Here is a 14,548-nt window from a genome sequence, read left to right as displayed (position 1 = left end):
CAAGAGTACTGGAGTGGGGTGCCATTTAAACTGCTAGCTATATATAAACATAAAGTAAAAAAGTAAATTTTTATTTATATATTAAACAGTGTTATCACTCAATTCATAGATTCACAAATTGAATCATTTATTCATCAACAAGTATTGACTAATCATATAGTATATAACGGATTCCATTGTATCATGCTGTAAATATTAAATATGCAAAATTATAAAAGGTGCAAATCTATTTTATTTGCGGTTAACATCATTATTTGAAGTAGAGTAACTTATAACCCAATTTCCCCCTTATTATCTGAAATGGTAAAACATTCCCTTCATTCCCTTCCCTAACTTCTGCATACCTCCTTCCCTTGTATCCATGATCTCTATGAGAAGTCACAAAGTAATACTGGAAAATTGCTAATCCAATTGCTCCCACTTCACTTAGAAAGTTTTGAAATACCAAGGGCCACTATAGATGAACTGAAGTATTTGAATAATTTAATCTTTCTTAGGTGCTGCTGCTGTTGCTGTGTGTGCTTGGTCATGTCCAATTGTTGCAAACTCATAGACTGTCAAGTCCCATAGACTACCTGCCAGGCTCTTCTGTCTATGGGGCTCTCCAGGCAAGAATACTGGAGTGGGTTGCCATTTCCTTCTCCAGGGGATCTTCCTGACCCAGGAATCGAACCCGGGTCTCCTGCATTGCAGGCAGACTCTTTACTGACTGAGCTACGAGGGAAGCCTTCTTAGGGGCATTACACCTTAACATGGTATTTTCTTATTTCAAAGTTTACTGGCTTCTAAAATAATAAGAAAATTAAATCCAAGTTGAATGGACTTTGAATGGGAAGTACACCTTGAACACACAAATGTTTCTGACATGGCAATTACGCATCTGTCTTCTTTGTGAAATGCATCAATAAGAACACATAATAAAAGATTGTCAAGTCCTATACCCAACTGTATCATCTTTCTGTCAGTACAAATAAGTGCTCTGAGACATGCTTATTATTTCTATATATTTACAAATACTGTGTGGAACTATTATCTATGTTTTGGAATACCATTATCAAAAAAAACTACTTTGTCAAAATGGTATTCATTGTAAAATATAGCCTAGGGAATATGTTGCATTTTATTAAATGGTATAGCATTCACAATCCAATTCACTGCCATCTCTACGACAAAACCTTCTCTAATTCCCTCTTCTCTGTCTAGATGTTCTCTCTCTCCCTTCTTTGAACATCTGTTATGATTTATTTTTACATGTTTTAGGTTATCATCATGTTTAAATCATGTATTTGTTATGGTTTGAGTAAATGTCTCATCATCCATGATATTAAGTTTGTATTACGCAAAGACTCTTCCATAATTTTCATTCTCACCTTAGGTATCAGAATGCCTTAAACATATCTTTTGCTCAAAATATGTTTTCTAATGAAAGGATATTTATTTCAAGTAATTCCTTAAATAAATTCATAAAAGGAATTATTCAAAGACATCCCAGGTTGTTTATTACCTGTTCCAGAAACTTTGGTGGTTTATTCTTTTCAATTTTAGAACTTTATACTGTATTACTTTAATTGTTCTTTAATAGGTTTGAATTTCTTACCCTGGTTTTTCAAAAATAAACTGTAACCTCCTTCAGGCCAAAAATGATCTCTTTTAACACCTGGATCTTCCCAGAATCCTTAGCACAGGGGATGCTGAGCCAGAGTGTTCAATTCAGTGGATTACATGCTACCAAAGACTCACATAAGAAACATTTTAGAAATACCTAGTGACCATCTCCTGGTCAAGGGAATCAAATTCCATAAAATATGCTTACCATGGCATTGACATTTGCGTGATCCCCTTTCCTATTCCGAATCTGGAGACAGGATATTGGCACATTCAGTTCTACCCCAGAGGCCAGATTTCTCAGGACAGCAGCACTGTATTCCCCATGCAACAGCAAACTGTTATTATCATAACCAAGTCCCAGGGAGGCCCAATAGAGATAAGTATGAGAAAGTCTTTCGACTGTAGTGACATCTATTGTGGCTGATGACATGCAAGGATTTGAAGCCACCTTGCTTCCATACCTCAGCTCCTCTGGAGAGTGACAGCAGCTCTGAGTGCAACAGCCTGCACTCTGGCTGAACTTGCTACACACAAAGAAAAGTAAACACCCCAGAAATAAAAAGGAAATACAGGCCAGGGCAATTGTTAAATACAGGTTCTGGGCAGAAAGGTGCCCTCCTGTTTCCCAGCCATCTTCAAAGTCTGGAAGGACCTGAGGGGCAGAGCTGCTCAACAGCACACCCAATGTGACAGAGGCAGAAAGTGATGGGTCTCCATGGTCCTGAACCACCACCACCACCTTCTGTTTAACTGCATCAGTGGGAAGAACTAAACGAGCAGTACGGAGCTCTCCCATGTTGGCTGAAATTCTGAAAAGGTTCGAGTCAGAAGCCTTAAAGATGTAGTAGGAAAGCCAAGCATTGGAGCCACTGTCTGCATCTTCTGCTACCACTTTTGTGATCAAGTGTCCTGTTCTGGCAGAGCGGGGCACGATTTCCACTGGGACAGAGCCATTTTTGGGCAAGGGAAACAAGATGACTGGAGCATTGTCGTTCCTATCCACCACAAACAAGTTCACAGTCACTGTTGCACTTCTGGGAGGAAAGCCACCATCCCGGGCTTCCACTTGGAAGTGAAACCCCCTGAGCCACTCAAAGTCAAAGGAAATTTTGGCAGTGATAGCCCCACTGGATGAATCTACTTCCACCAAGCTAGAGGCTGACTGTCCTTCAGAGATAATATCCAACAGCTCATAGAAGACAAGGCCATTCTTCCCCAGATCTGGGTCCTGGGCAAACACATGTCCTAGGGAGGCTCCAGGGGCATTGTTTTCAGCCACAAAAAGTTCCTGTTTCGATTTAGGAAAGCTTGGTGTGTTGTCATTCACATCAGCAACTGACACAGTCAGTGTCCTGCGAGTGCTAAGTGGAGGTGAGCCACCATCCGAGGCAGTGATCAGAACCTGGTATTCACCGACTTGCTCCCGGTCCAGCGGCCCATCAGTCACCAAGCTGTAGTAGTTGCCAAAGGAAGCCTTCAACTTAAAGGGGCCGCCACTGTACATGCTACAGGTGACTTTACCATTGGGACCAAGGTCTTCATCCCTTACATTAAGGAGAGCAATCACTGTGCCAGTGGCGGCGTCCTCGGAAACGGGACTGGAGAGAGTGAGAAGGTTCACCTCAGGGGCGTGATCGTTCACGTCAGTCACCTCCACCAGCAGTTTGGCGGTGCTGGCTAGACTGAAGGCACCTTCATCCCTTGCCTCAATGTATGCCTCCAACAGCGTTTCAGGAGGACCTAGTGAAGCAGCGACTCGCACTTCCCCATTTCTAGGGTGCACGTGAAAGTGGTGTCGCAGCTTGGCTTGGGTGCTATTGCTTAAGGAGTACCGGATTTCCCCATTGGAACCTTCATCCGGGTCCGAGGCTTGCACTCGGAATAACACAGTCCCATTGGGTGCAGTCTCTGGCACCTCGGTGCGGTATACTGAGCGCTCAAATACAGGTGCATTGTCGTTTGTGTCCACCACGACGATGATGACTTGTACCTCACCGGAGCGAGCTGGCAGCCCGCCGTCCCGAGCGGTGAGCACTAGCCGGTGGGTGGCACGTTGCTCCCGATCCAACGCTTTCTCCAACACCAGCTCTGGGAATTCGCTGCCGTCGACCCTCGAACCCATGTCCAGGCGAAAGTGCCGGCTGGGGCTCAGGCTGTAGCTTAGCAACCCGTTGCTTCCCTCGTCGGCATCTTCGGCATTAGGGAGAGTAAAGCGGGCTCCGGGCATAAGGAACTCAGGAATACGGAATTGCACGTCGCCGGCAGGGAAGTGAGGCGAGTTGTCGTTGATGTCCAGGACGTGAACATGGACCTTGTGCAGCTCTAGCGGGTCCTCGAGCACAAGCTCATAGATCAGGACGCAGGCAGCTTTGGCCCCGCACAGCCGTTCGCGGTCCGCCGGCTGTCGGACCACCAAGTTTCCGCTGGCCAGATCAACCCCGAAGTAAGTCTCGCCGCGGCTGGAAAGGAAGCGAAAGTTCCGCAAGGACAGAGAGGCCGCTGACAGCCTCAAGTCCTGGGCAACACTGCCTACGGCTACGCCCCGTTCGGTCTCCTCCGACACTGAGTATTCGAGCTGTCCGGCTACAGAGCCGCAGGAAACCCACAAACATAGAACCGCCACCCTCCAGCCCACCATCCCCCTCCCTCTCGGCGTCCTCGCTCCACCAGCCGTGACCCGGGACCATGCTCCGGACTCCCGGAGAGTGCGAGCCGTGGTAAAAGGAAAAAACCGAAGGCCGGTCGGCCGCCGCTGCCCGCTGGAAGTGCAGAGACAGCCGACGTTCGCCTTCCGAATGCCGTAATTGCCCGGGACCGGCCGGCTGACAGCAAGGCTTGCTAGACTGGAGGTTCAGCAGCCGTCTGGGAAAGCGGAGCCTGCGGGAGCGGAGGAGCGCAGCGCCGCCTAGGGGTGCAGAGGCGAGGGAAACTGCCGGGCTCCGGAAAGAGCGGTCTCGGTTGCCCGCCCACTGGGAACTCGCCCCGCGCCCAGGCAGCGAGCGCAAGGCGGGGCAAAGAGATGCTCCGAGAAACTAACACACCTTCCCTTAAACTGCGTTTCCTAGGACAACGCCCTGACTGCCGCGGTCTTAACGTCTACAAACTCTACCTGAAGACGGCTTAAAACTGGGGCTGAGCTCGGCTGGGCGTCTCTCAGCGATTATTTTGAGAGCTGAGCATCGGATCCCGGGCGCTCGGACCCACTGACTCCCTACAGTGCCGGCAGAGGGAGGAATTCCGAGAGGAACCGCCGGGCCGACACCCTGGGAGGCGGGACCACGACCATGAACCACTACGCCTTCTAGGCTTAAGGAAACAGGAACCCCCAAACCAAGTGCTATGGTGCGTTCCGTGCTGGATTCTCAGCCTCTCCGCTGAGAGTTTAAGTCTCTCCTGCACTTTCTTATATCTCCGGAGACGCCAAGATTTCTATAGCGAGAACCAGTGAGGGGCATATGGGGATCATTCCCCGGCACTCTCGCTTTTCAAGGCACAAAACTAGGCGAGCGCAATTCCGGCTCAACGTTCCCTCTTTTTACCAAATCAGCAGCTTTTCTGTTTTCCCCAGGAGCCCCTAAGGCGAGTGCTCGGCAAGCTCTGGGCGAGGAAAGTGGTTAGAAGCTAGTCAATATCAAGCATCAGAAACTCAGAAAGATTGACAGCTCACCCCCAAACTGGACCTGGATGTACAAAATGAAGGGGGAAATACTGAGATACTCCCCAGAGCGTGACCAGGAAACTGTTCTTTAAATATGCTCTTATTCAGAAAACAGCACTGAATTGGTGTAAGAGCAGACCTGATGCCCGTCGGTTCCCCAGCTTTGTTTTTAGCCGGTCTTCGGCACGGAAATTGGGACAGTGATCTGTTCTATGAAAAACAGCTCTTGGCCACAATACTTCCAAATTCCACCTACAATAGCACCCTACAACCAGTGGCTTCTCCTGAGAGGGTGGAGAGCTGAAAAGGCTTAAACACTAAACACTAAATTCCTCACTCAAATCCTTCTTTTGATACAATTTCAGTATCCAAAGCCCCAAGAACCAAAATTTGAAAGACAAAAGTTGAATACAGATAAAGAAGTGAAGCTCTCAGGGCATTATATTTACTGGTCAGAAAACTGCCTAAACATATGGCTAATTACTGAAGCTGAGTACTGGATACGTGGCGTTAATTACACAATTCTCTCAACTTTACTGTATGCCTGAATATTTCTCTAATAATTTTTTTAACTGTCACTTAAAATGTAGGTGGGGCAGGCAGGGATAAACAGGCACCTCCAGCTTTCTGGTTTTAAGGCTAAGTGGGATTGGTAACTTCACTATGCCGCTAAACACCAATCACCTCCTCTGTCCATCACAAACCCACCCCTTATTTCTTCCAAGGAAGTAGGGCAGGCTGCCTCTTGTTGTTGTTTTAGTCACTAAGTGGTGTCAGACTCTTTGGGACCCCATGGACTATAACCTACCAGGGTCTTCTCTCCATAGGATTTCCAAGTCAAGAATATTGAATGGATTACCATTTCCTTCTCCAGGGGAATCTTGCCAACCCAGGGATTGAAACTGCCTCCCCTGCAGTAGCAGGTAGATTCTTTTACCATTGAGCTACCTATTTATTTTATTTATGAGCTGCCTATTTATTTAATGTATATTATAATTATAACAAAGCATAAATACTTCTATTATACTTCAGTTTTTAAAATAATTCTGCTTCAAAGCCTATCATAAAGTAATCATTGAAATGTGGCATGTCAAAAGTTACTCCTCTGCTATCAAGGACTATAAAATGAAAAATAATATATATCACCCCTGCCCTTGGGTTTCCTTGGTGGCTCAGTGGTAAAGAATCCACCTGCAATGCAGGAGCTGCAGGAGACACAGGTTCAATCCCTGGGGTCGGGAAGATCCCCTGGAGGAGGGCATGGCAATCCATTCCAGTAATCTTGCCTGGAGAATCTCGGACAGAGAAGCCTAACAGGCTACAGTCCATAGCGTCACAAAGAGTCAGACACAACTGAAGCAACAGCACGCACTCAATATTTATTGATATAAACTGTTTTGTGGGAAAGTAATATTTAGATATCTAAATATTTGGATATCCTGAAGATGAGAAAGTCTAAAAACTTTTTTCCTGTGTATAATATTACTGCTGCTGCTGCTGCTAAGTCACTTCAGTCGTGTCTGACTCTGTGCAACCTCATAGATGGCAGCCCACCAGGCGCCCCGTCCCTGGGATTCTCCAGGCAAGAACACTGGAGTGGGTTGCCATTTCCTTCTCCAGTGCATGAAAGTGAAAAGTGAAAGTGAAGTCGCTCAGTAGTGTCCAACTCTTAGTGACCCCATGGACTGCAGCCTACCAAGCTCCTCCATCCATGGGATTTTCCAAGGCGAGAGTACTGGAGTGGGTTGCCATGTTAAAATCATGAATTAACTTCTCTATAGCAGAACCCTTCCTTTCTAATATTTCATTTTGCCAGTTCGTGGGATTTTCTATAGTGTCTCCTAATTCAAGTATTTTCAAGCTTTTAATTAGGTCCAAGTACAACTTTAAGAGGACTCTGTGCAAAAACATTGTTCTGATTTCTGCTTGGGTTCTATTGCAAAGACTATTACTATAAAGCTCTCCCACCAAACTTGGCTGTAATCTGTAAATTCAAGAGATTGCTAGTCATAATGCATGAGTTCATGTTAGAGATCCTGAAGCCAAACAAGAGAATGATCTGAATATCCACCAGAGTTTGTCAGTAAAATGTTATTGTACTTAAGATTTTCTTAGTAATTAAGATTATTCTTTTGGGAGTATATTCTGTACTTATGGGAAGTAAATTAAAAAACTGGACATCACAATCACATTAAAGCAATTTTCATCCCATAATATTGCTTCATGAAGGTTTCAAATCAAGCCTAACAGAGTGTGAATTGTTTGAGGGTAGAGATCTGTATCACTCAATTTTGTCTCTGAAATATCTAGCTAAGCTCCAGGCACATAAACTAAATGGCTCAACTACTCTCAGTACACAACAGCCTATGTCAATCATTGTTTCTTTTTCAACCTGAACACTTTACCAATAGCACATTACTATAGAACTTCTCAAGTTTGTACAAAGTTTTTCTCCATAACATAATATTATATAAAGTGTCTCAGACATTTTTTTCATGAATCTTCACTCTAATTAACTCTATGCTGTGTTTTCTTACTCCTTTTTATAACTATGCTAATTTTTCTAGAATTACCTCTTTATAAAATCTTACTCTATTTCATCTTCAAAGTATAGTCCTCAGAACTTAAAGTCATGCTCCAGATTGGTCATAATATCCAAGAAGATGAGATCTTGCCTTTTCATTCTAAATACTCCATATCAAGTAAGGGTCTAAACTTGCATCTGGTTCTTTAACAGCCACATCACATAACTTTTTTATGATGGATTTAAAGCTAAAATTCATACGTGGTTTTTTCCTAGATATTATTAAGCCACAGATCAAAAAATCCTAGACTTTTACATTTAATTTTTTAAAGTCAAATTGGCTGAATGTCATTGTATTAAGAGCTAGCCAGTCTGGTTCAATCACATATTTTACATATCAAATTTCATATTCCTACATATTTGGTAAGCAGTCACACCAGATCTTCCTTTGAGCTGATGAAAAAAATTTCATCACATGTGGCTGAAAAGGAAGGCTTGCAACCACTACTAATCACCCTATCTGACATCATTTTTATAGGAGTGCCTAACCTAAAATAAAGATCTGACAAAGGCACTATCAACATTCACCAAAAAAGAATCTACATAAATCTCACATTATATTATAGTTTCAAAACAAAGTATTTCCAGATCATAATTATTTATATATTTTTTTAATTTTGATAAAAATTTCACAGCTATCACCCCCCAAAATAGCCATCTTTATTTTAAACAATAAAAATATCAGAATTATTGCCATGAAAAATCATAAGCATAACAGCATGTAATAGCTATTATTCAATACTGACTTGGAAATTCTAGACAACACAAGATAAGGAAGTGTGTGTGCATATGTGTGTATGTTAGAGAGGAGGATAAAATATACTGTCACTAATAGATGATAAATTTTTAGGTAATAAAATTTTCTATTCATAAAGTCCCAGAGAATTAAAGAAAAATAAATAGAACTGAAAGAGAGCTCAATGAGATGACTAAGTTATAAAACATAGTTTTCCTACATATCTGCAATAACTAGACAAAAAGAGGGATTTCAATCAATTATGGATAAATGAAAATGGATTTCTTCTCCATAAAACCTACCAAAAACAACAGAAGAATAGCCAACAAAAAGTAAAATTGTGTCTTTGATTAAACTCCTTTAAGCATTTGAACTTCAACAATAGTATATATGAAGAGAAGTTACCAAGTGCTAAGAAAATTGGACCAAGATGCCAGAAAATGCTGAGAGAGTATTCTTGCCATCTTGGGAAGAGCTGGTAGATTAGAGTTTTCCAAAGTAGTACTTCACAGTGAGATGTAAAACAAAAGATCCCTTATTTGAAACAAAAATATCTAAGTGCCTAAGTTAAATCAGGCAGGGCTTTTCCATAATCCTATTTGTCAGCACAAAATAGGAGAAAAAGCAGGAGTGAAATGCACTAGTGAGAAGATGCACAATTATTTCAAGAGTGAACCTAAGTATGTGCTAAAATTAAGAGAAAACTGTGGAGGACAAATTGCTCTGCAGCTGCCAGTTCTCATTATTGGGAGATATGTAAAAGCTAAGGTATACAGAAACCCCTCTAACAAATGGTAAACAGGAAATGCTCACTTTAGTCCAGAGCACTACTGGCCCATCCATCTACATTTCCACCTGAAGATAGCTGGTCCTAAAGGAACTCCTCTCAAAGATAAATACTAATCAAAAAAGATCCAATGCAGGACCTATATAAATATTACAAGAAGGAATAAGAAAATAAATATGAAACATAACAGATAATAACACACAGATCTCTAAAGGTCTCTAGTTAAAAGATGCATGAAACAATTTTAAAGAGTCTCGGAGAATTAAGAACTCAGGGATACAGAATTTCAAAAAAAAAAATGAAAATGCCACAGAAGACCATGAAAACTGAGCTGATACAACTCATGAAATAAGTGGAAGAGAAATATAAAATCAGAAATAATAGAATATAATAGCAGAAATTAGAGCCACATTGGAAATAGTAAAAAAGTGAACAAGCTCTGCTTGGTATTAATACATAGTCAAGAACAATAAGAAACACTTGAGAAGGCTGAGAAAAGTACGTAGAAAGAACAAACTTCCAGTTTCACCTCCAACACGTAAAGAGCTTAGAATTTATCACTTTTTTTCTTGTAATAACAAGAAAAGCTGGATACATGACTTTTCCTGAACCCATCAGAGAACTGAGTTTACAGGAAAAACCTCTACTATAAAATCTGGAAAGAAAAAAGTGAAAATGAAGTCACTCAATTATGTCCAACTCTTTGTGACCCCATAGATTGTAGCCTACCAGGCTCCTCTGTCCACAGGATTTTCCAGGCAAGAGTACTGGAGTGGGGTGCCATTTCCTTCTCCAGAGGATCTTCCCAACCCAGGGATCAAACCTGGGTCTCCCGCATTGTAGGCAGATGCTTTACTATCTGAGCCACCAGGGAAGTCACCAAAATCTGGAGAAATAAGCAAATGCAGAGAGTCAACCAAGATCTGTTTCCATGGAGCAGAAGCCTCTAGAGGCACAGCCTGGTAGGAACACCTAAATGGAAATTTTGACAAATTGCTGGAGGCTGAGTTGTGGATTATCTTAAGAGTCAGAAACTCATGGAGGTCACAGTTGAGGTGAAGGGGGAGCATGCCTACTTTTATGGACTTTACTTTCAGGAATCCCACTACGTTCTCAAAGTGAACATCCAAGAAAGATCTCCTTGGCTCTGGCAGGGAGAGACGAATAGTACTCCTTCTGAGGTAGGCCCAGAAGCTTCTCCTTTCTTCTTTTAAAAAACCAATTGTATGTAACAATATATATAAACATATTTCTGGGCTTATAATATATAGAAATGAAACAAAATTGCCAATTATAGTACAAAGGAGGTAGATGGAAGAACAGCTGTAATGGATAAGGAAATTCCAATGCAGGGCAATAAATTAACAGAACCAGAAATGGGAAATGAGAAACACTATAAATACATAATTGCTTTCCTTTTTCCCTCAACATCTTTAAAAGACATAAAATTATATAATGTAATAATTGTTAACAATGTACTTACTGTTGGGCTTGTAATATACAGAGATGTGTATTACTTTCCTGTAGCTGCTGCAAAAAAGTTACCACACATTAGGTGGCTTAAAACAGTTTTTCTCATAGTTTTGGAGGGGAGAAATTCAAACTTAAGGTGTTGGCGAGGCTGCACCCCTTCTGGAAACTCTAGGAGAGATTTCATTTCTTGCCGCATACAGCTTTTGATGGCTGTGTTCATGACTCCACTATGCTTCTATCTTCACATGGCCTTCCCTCTGCGTCTGTGTCCTCCCTTATTCTCTCTCTTATAAAAAAACACTTCTCTTTGGAATTAGTGCCCACCTGGGAAATTCAGGATAAACTCCTCATCCCAAGATCCTTAACTTAATGACATATTCAAAGTCCTTTTTTTCCCCAATAGGTCACATTCACAGGTTCCAAGGGTTAGGAAGTGGACATACCTTTTTGGAGGCCACAATTCAACCCACTACAAGATGTAATACATATAATAATAGAACAAAGAAGAAGAAAGAAAAAGAGTTATATAGGAGTAATATCTTTATACCTTAATAGATTTAAGTTAATATAAATCTGAAGGAGATATTGATATTATAATGTATATAATAAACTCTAGAGAAACCACTGAGAAAATAACTCAAAAATACAGTTTAAAACCCATTAAAGGAATTAAAATGTTACATTTGAAAATATTCACTTAATAAAAATATTGGTAAAGGAGGAATATAAAAACAAAGAAGAATTAAGACATAAAGAAACCAAAAGTAAAATGGCAGACAAGAGGCAATTGCAGAGCAGTTTGCCTATATGCACCCCTCTTGTGCCATGGTAGAAAGACTTTTTTCCTTCCCCATTAAAAATAGATACAACAGGCACAGTGGAAAAGAATCCACCTGTCAATGCAGGGGACAAGGGTTTGATTCCTGGTCTGGGAAAATTCCACATGCCCCAGCACCACAACTACTGAGCCTTCACTCTAAAGCCCATGAGCTGCAACTACTGAGCCTGTGTGCTATGACTACTGAAGCCTGCAGTGCCCTAGAGCCTGCATACTGCAACTACTGAACCCTCATGCTGCAAGCAATGAAGCCCACATGCCTAGAGCCCACCAGGCTCCTCTGTCCATGGAATTCTCCAGGCAGGGATACTGAAATGGATTGCCATTCTCTTCTCCAGGGGATCTTCCTGACCCAGGGATTGAACTCATGTCTCCTACATCACAGGGGGATTTTTTACTGTCTGAGCTATCACGGCAGTCCTACTATATGTAAAACATGGAATTCCCTGGTAGTCCTATGGTTGGGACTCTGTGCTTTCACTGCCAAGGACCTGAGTTTGATCCCTGGTTGGGGAACTATGATTCCACAAGCCACAGTGTGGAAAAAAATAATAATAGATAAAATAAAATAGATAAACAACAAGGATTTACTGTAACAATTTTTACACAGGAAACAATTGTCTATAATGAAAACTAATCTGAAAATTTATATGTATATATATATACACACACACATACATACACATTATGTGGGCTTCCCAGATGGTGCTAGTGGTAAAGAATACGCCTGTCAATGCAGGAGACAAAAGAGATGCGGATTCGATCTCTGGGTCAGGAAGATCCTCTGGAGGAGGGCACGCCAACTGACTCCAGTATTCGTGCCTGGAGAATCTCCATGGACAGAGGAGCCTAGCAGGCTAGATTCTAGTTCAGTTCAGTTGCTCAGTTGAGTCTGACTCTCTGCAACCCCATGGACTGCAGAACACCAGGCTTCCCTGTTCATCACGAACTCATGGAGCTTGCTCGAACTCATGTCTATTGAGTCAGTGATGCCATCCAACCATCTCATCCTCTGTTGTCCCCTTCTCCTCCTGGATTCAATCTTTCCCAGCATCAGGATCTTTTCCAATGAGTCCACTCTTCGCATCAGGTGGCCAAAGTATTCAGGTGGCCAAAGTATTCAGCTTCAGCATCAGTCCTTCCAATGAATATTCAGGACTGATTTCTTTAGGATGGCCTAGTTGGATCTCTTTGCAGTCCAAGGGATCCTAAGAGCCTTCTCCAACACCACAGTTCAAAAGCATCAATTCTTCAGCGTTCAGCTTTCTTTAAAGTCCAACACTCACATCCATACATGACTACTGGAAAAACCATAGCTTAGACTAGACGGACCTTTGTTGGCAGGGTAATGTCTCTGCTTTTTAATATGCTAAGATGGTCATAGCTTTTCTTCCAAGGAGCAAGCATCTTTTACTTTCATGGCTGCAGTCACCATCTGCACTGATTTTGGAGCCCCCCCACAAAAAAATTCTCTCACTCTTTCCATTGTTTCCCCATCTATTTGCCATGAAGTGATGGGACTGGATGCCATGATCTTAGTTTTCCGAATTCGAGTTTTAAGCCAACTTTTTCACTCACCTCTTTCACTTTCATCAAGAGGCTCTTCAGTTCTTCTTCACTTTCTGCCATAAGGATAGTGTCATCTGTATATCTGAGGTTATTGATATTTCTCCTGGCAATCTTGTTCCAGCTTGTGCTTCATCCAGCCCAGAATTTTACATGATGTTCTCTGCATGTAAGTTAAATAAACAGGGTGACAATATACAGCCTTGACGTACTTCTTTCCCAATTTGGAACTAGTCTGTTGTTCCATGCCCACTTCTAACTGTTGCTTCTTGACCTGCAGACAGATTTCTCAGGAGGCAGGTAAGGTGGTCTGGTATTCCCATTTCTTTAAGAATTTTCCACAGTTTATTGTGATCCACACAGTCTAAGGCTCTGGTGTAGTCAATAAAGCAGAAATAGATGTTTTTCTGGAACTCTCTTGCTTTTTTGATGATCCAGTGGATGTTGGCAATCTGATCTCTGGTTCCTCTGCCTTTGCTAAATCCAGCTTGAACATCTAGAAGTTCATGGTTCACATACTGTTGAAGCCTGCCTTGGAGAATTTTGAGCAGTACTTTGCTAGCATGTGAGATGAGTGCAATTGTGCATTGCCTTTCTTTGGGATTGGAATGAAAACTGACCTTTTCCAGTCCTGTGGCCACTGCTGAGTTTTCCAAATTTGCTGGCATGTTGAGTGCAGCACTTTCACAGCATCACCTTTTAGAATTTGAAATAGCTCAATTGGAATTCCATCACCTCCACTAGCTTTGTTCATAGTGATACTTCTTAAGGCCCACTTGACTTCACATTCCAGGATGTCTGGCTCTAGGTGAGTGATCACACCATCGTGGTTATCTGGGTCATAAAGATCTTTTTTGTATAGTTCTTCTATGTATTCTTGGCACCTCTTCTTAATATCTTCTACTTCTGTTAGGTCTATACCATTTCTTCCTTTATTGAGCCCATCTTTGCATGAAATTTTCCCTTGGTATCTCTAATTTTCTTGAAGGGATCTCTAGTCTTTCCCATTCTATTGTTTTCCTCTATTTTTTGCATTGATCACTGAGGAAGGCTTTCTTATCTCTCCATGCTATTCTTTGTAAATCTGCATTCAAATGGGTATATCTTTCTTTTTCTCCTTTGCCTTTCACTTCTCTTCTTTTCTCAGTTATTTGTAAGGCCTCCCCAGACAGCCATTTTGCCTTTTTGCATTTCTTTTTCTTGGGGATGGTCTCGATCACTGCTTCCTTTACAATGTCATGAACCTCCATCCATAGTTCTTCAGGCACGCTGTCTATCACATCTAATCCCTGAAATCT

General features: G+C 42.0%; 1 protein-coding gene across 14 annotated transcripts in view; it reads right to left on the bottom strand.

Moving 5' to 3' along the window:
* Positions 1 to 14,548, bottom strand: part of LOC109562119 (protocadherin alpha-13) — a 209,897-nt gene that overhangs the window by 90,434 nt on the left and 104,915 nt on the right. The window contains exon 1 of one of the 14 annotated variants that reach the window (XM_070793719.1): positions 1,814 to 4,909. The exons of the other annotated variants lie outside the window; for them this stretch is intronic. Coding sequence (XP_070649820.1) covers positions 1,814 to 4,246 — 2,433 coding nt within the window. The 5' untranslated portion in view covers positions 4,247 to 4,909. Of the gene's footprint in view, positions 1 to 1,813; positions 4,910 to 14,548 lie in introns of those variants that run through there. 14 annotated transcript variants of the gene reach the window in all.

This window comes from Bos indicus, chromosome 7 (assembly GCF_029378745.1).
Source record: "Bos indicus isolate NIAB-ARS_2022 breed Sahiwal x Tharparkar chromosome 7, NIAB-ARS_B.indTharparkar_mat_pri_1.0, whole genome shotgun sequence".
Lineage (NCBI taxonomy): Eukaryota > Metazoa > Chordata > Mammalia > Artiodactyla > Bovidae > Bos > Bos indicus.
This window is presented reverse-complemented; position numbering and strand designations above follow the sequence as displayed.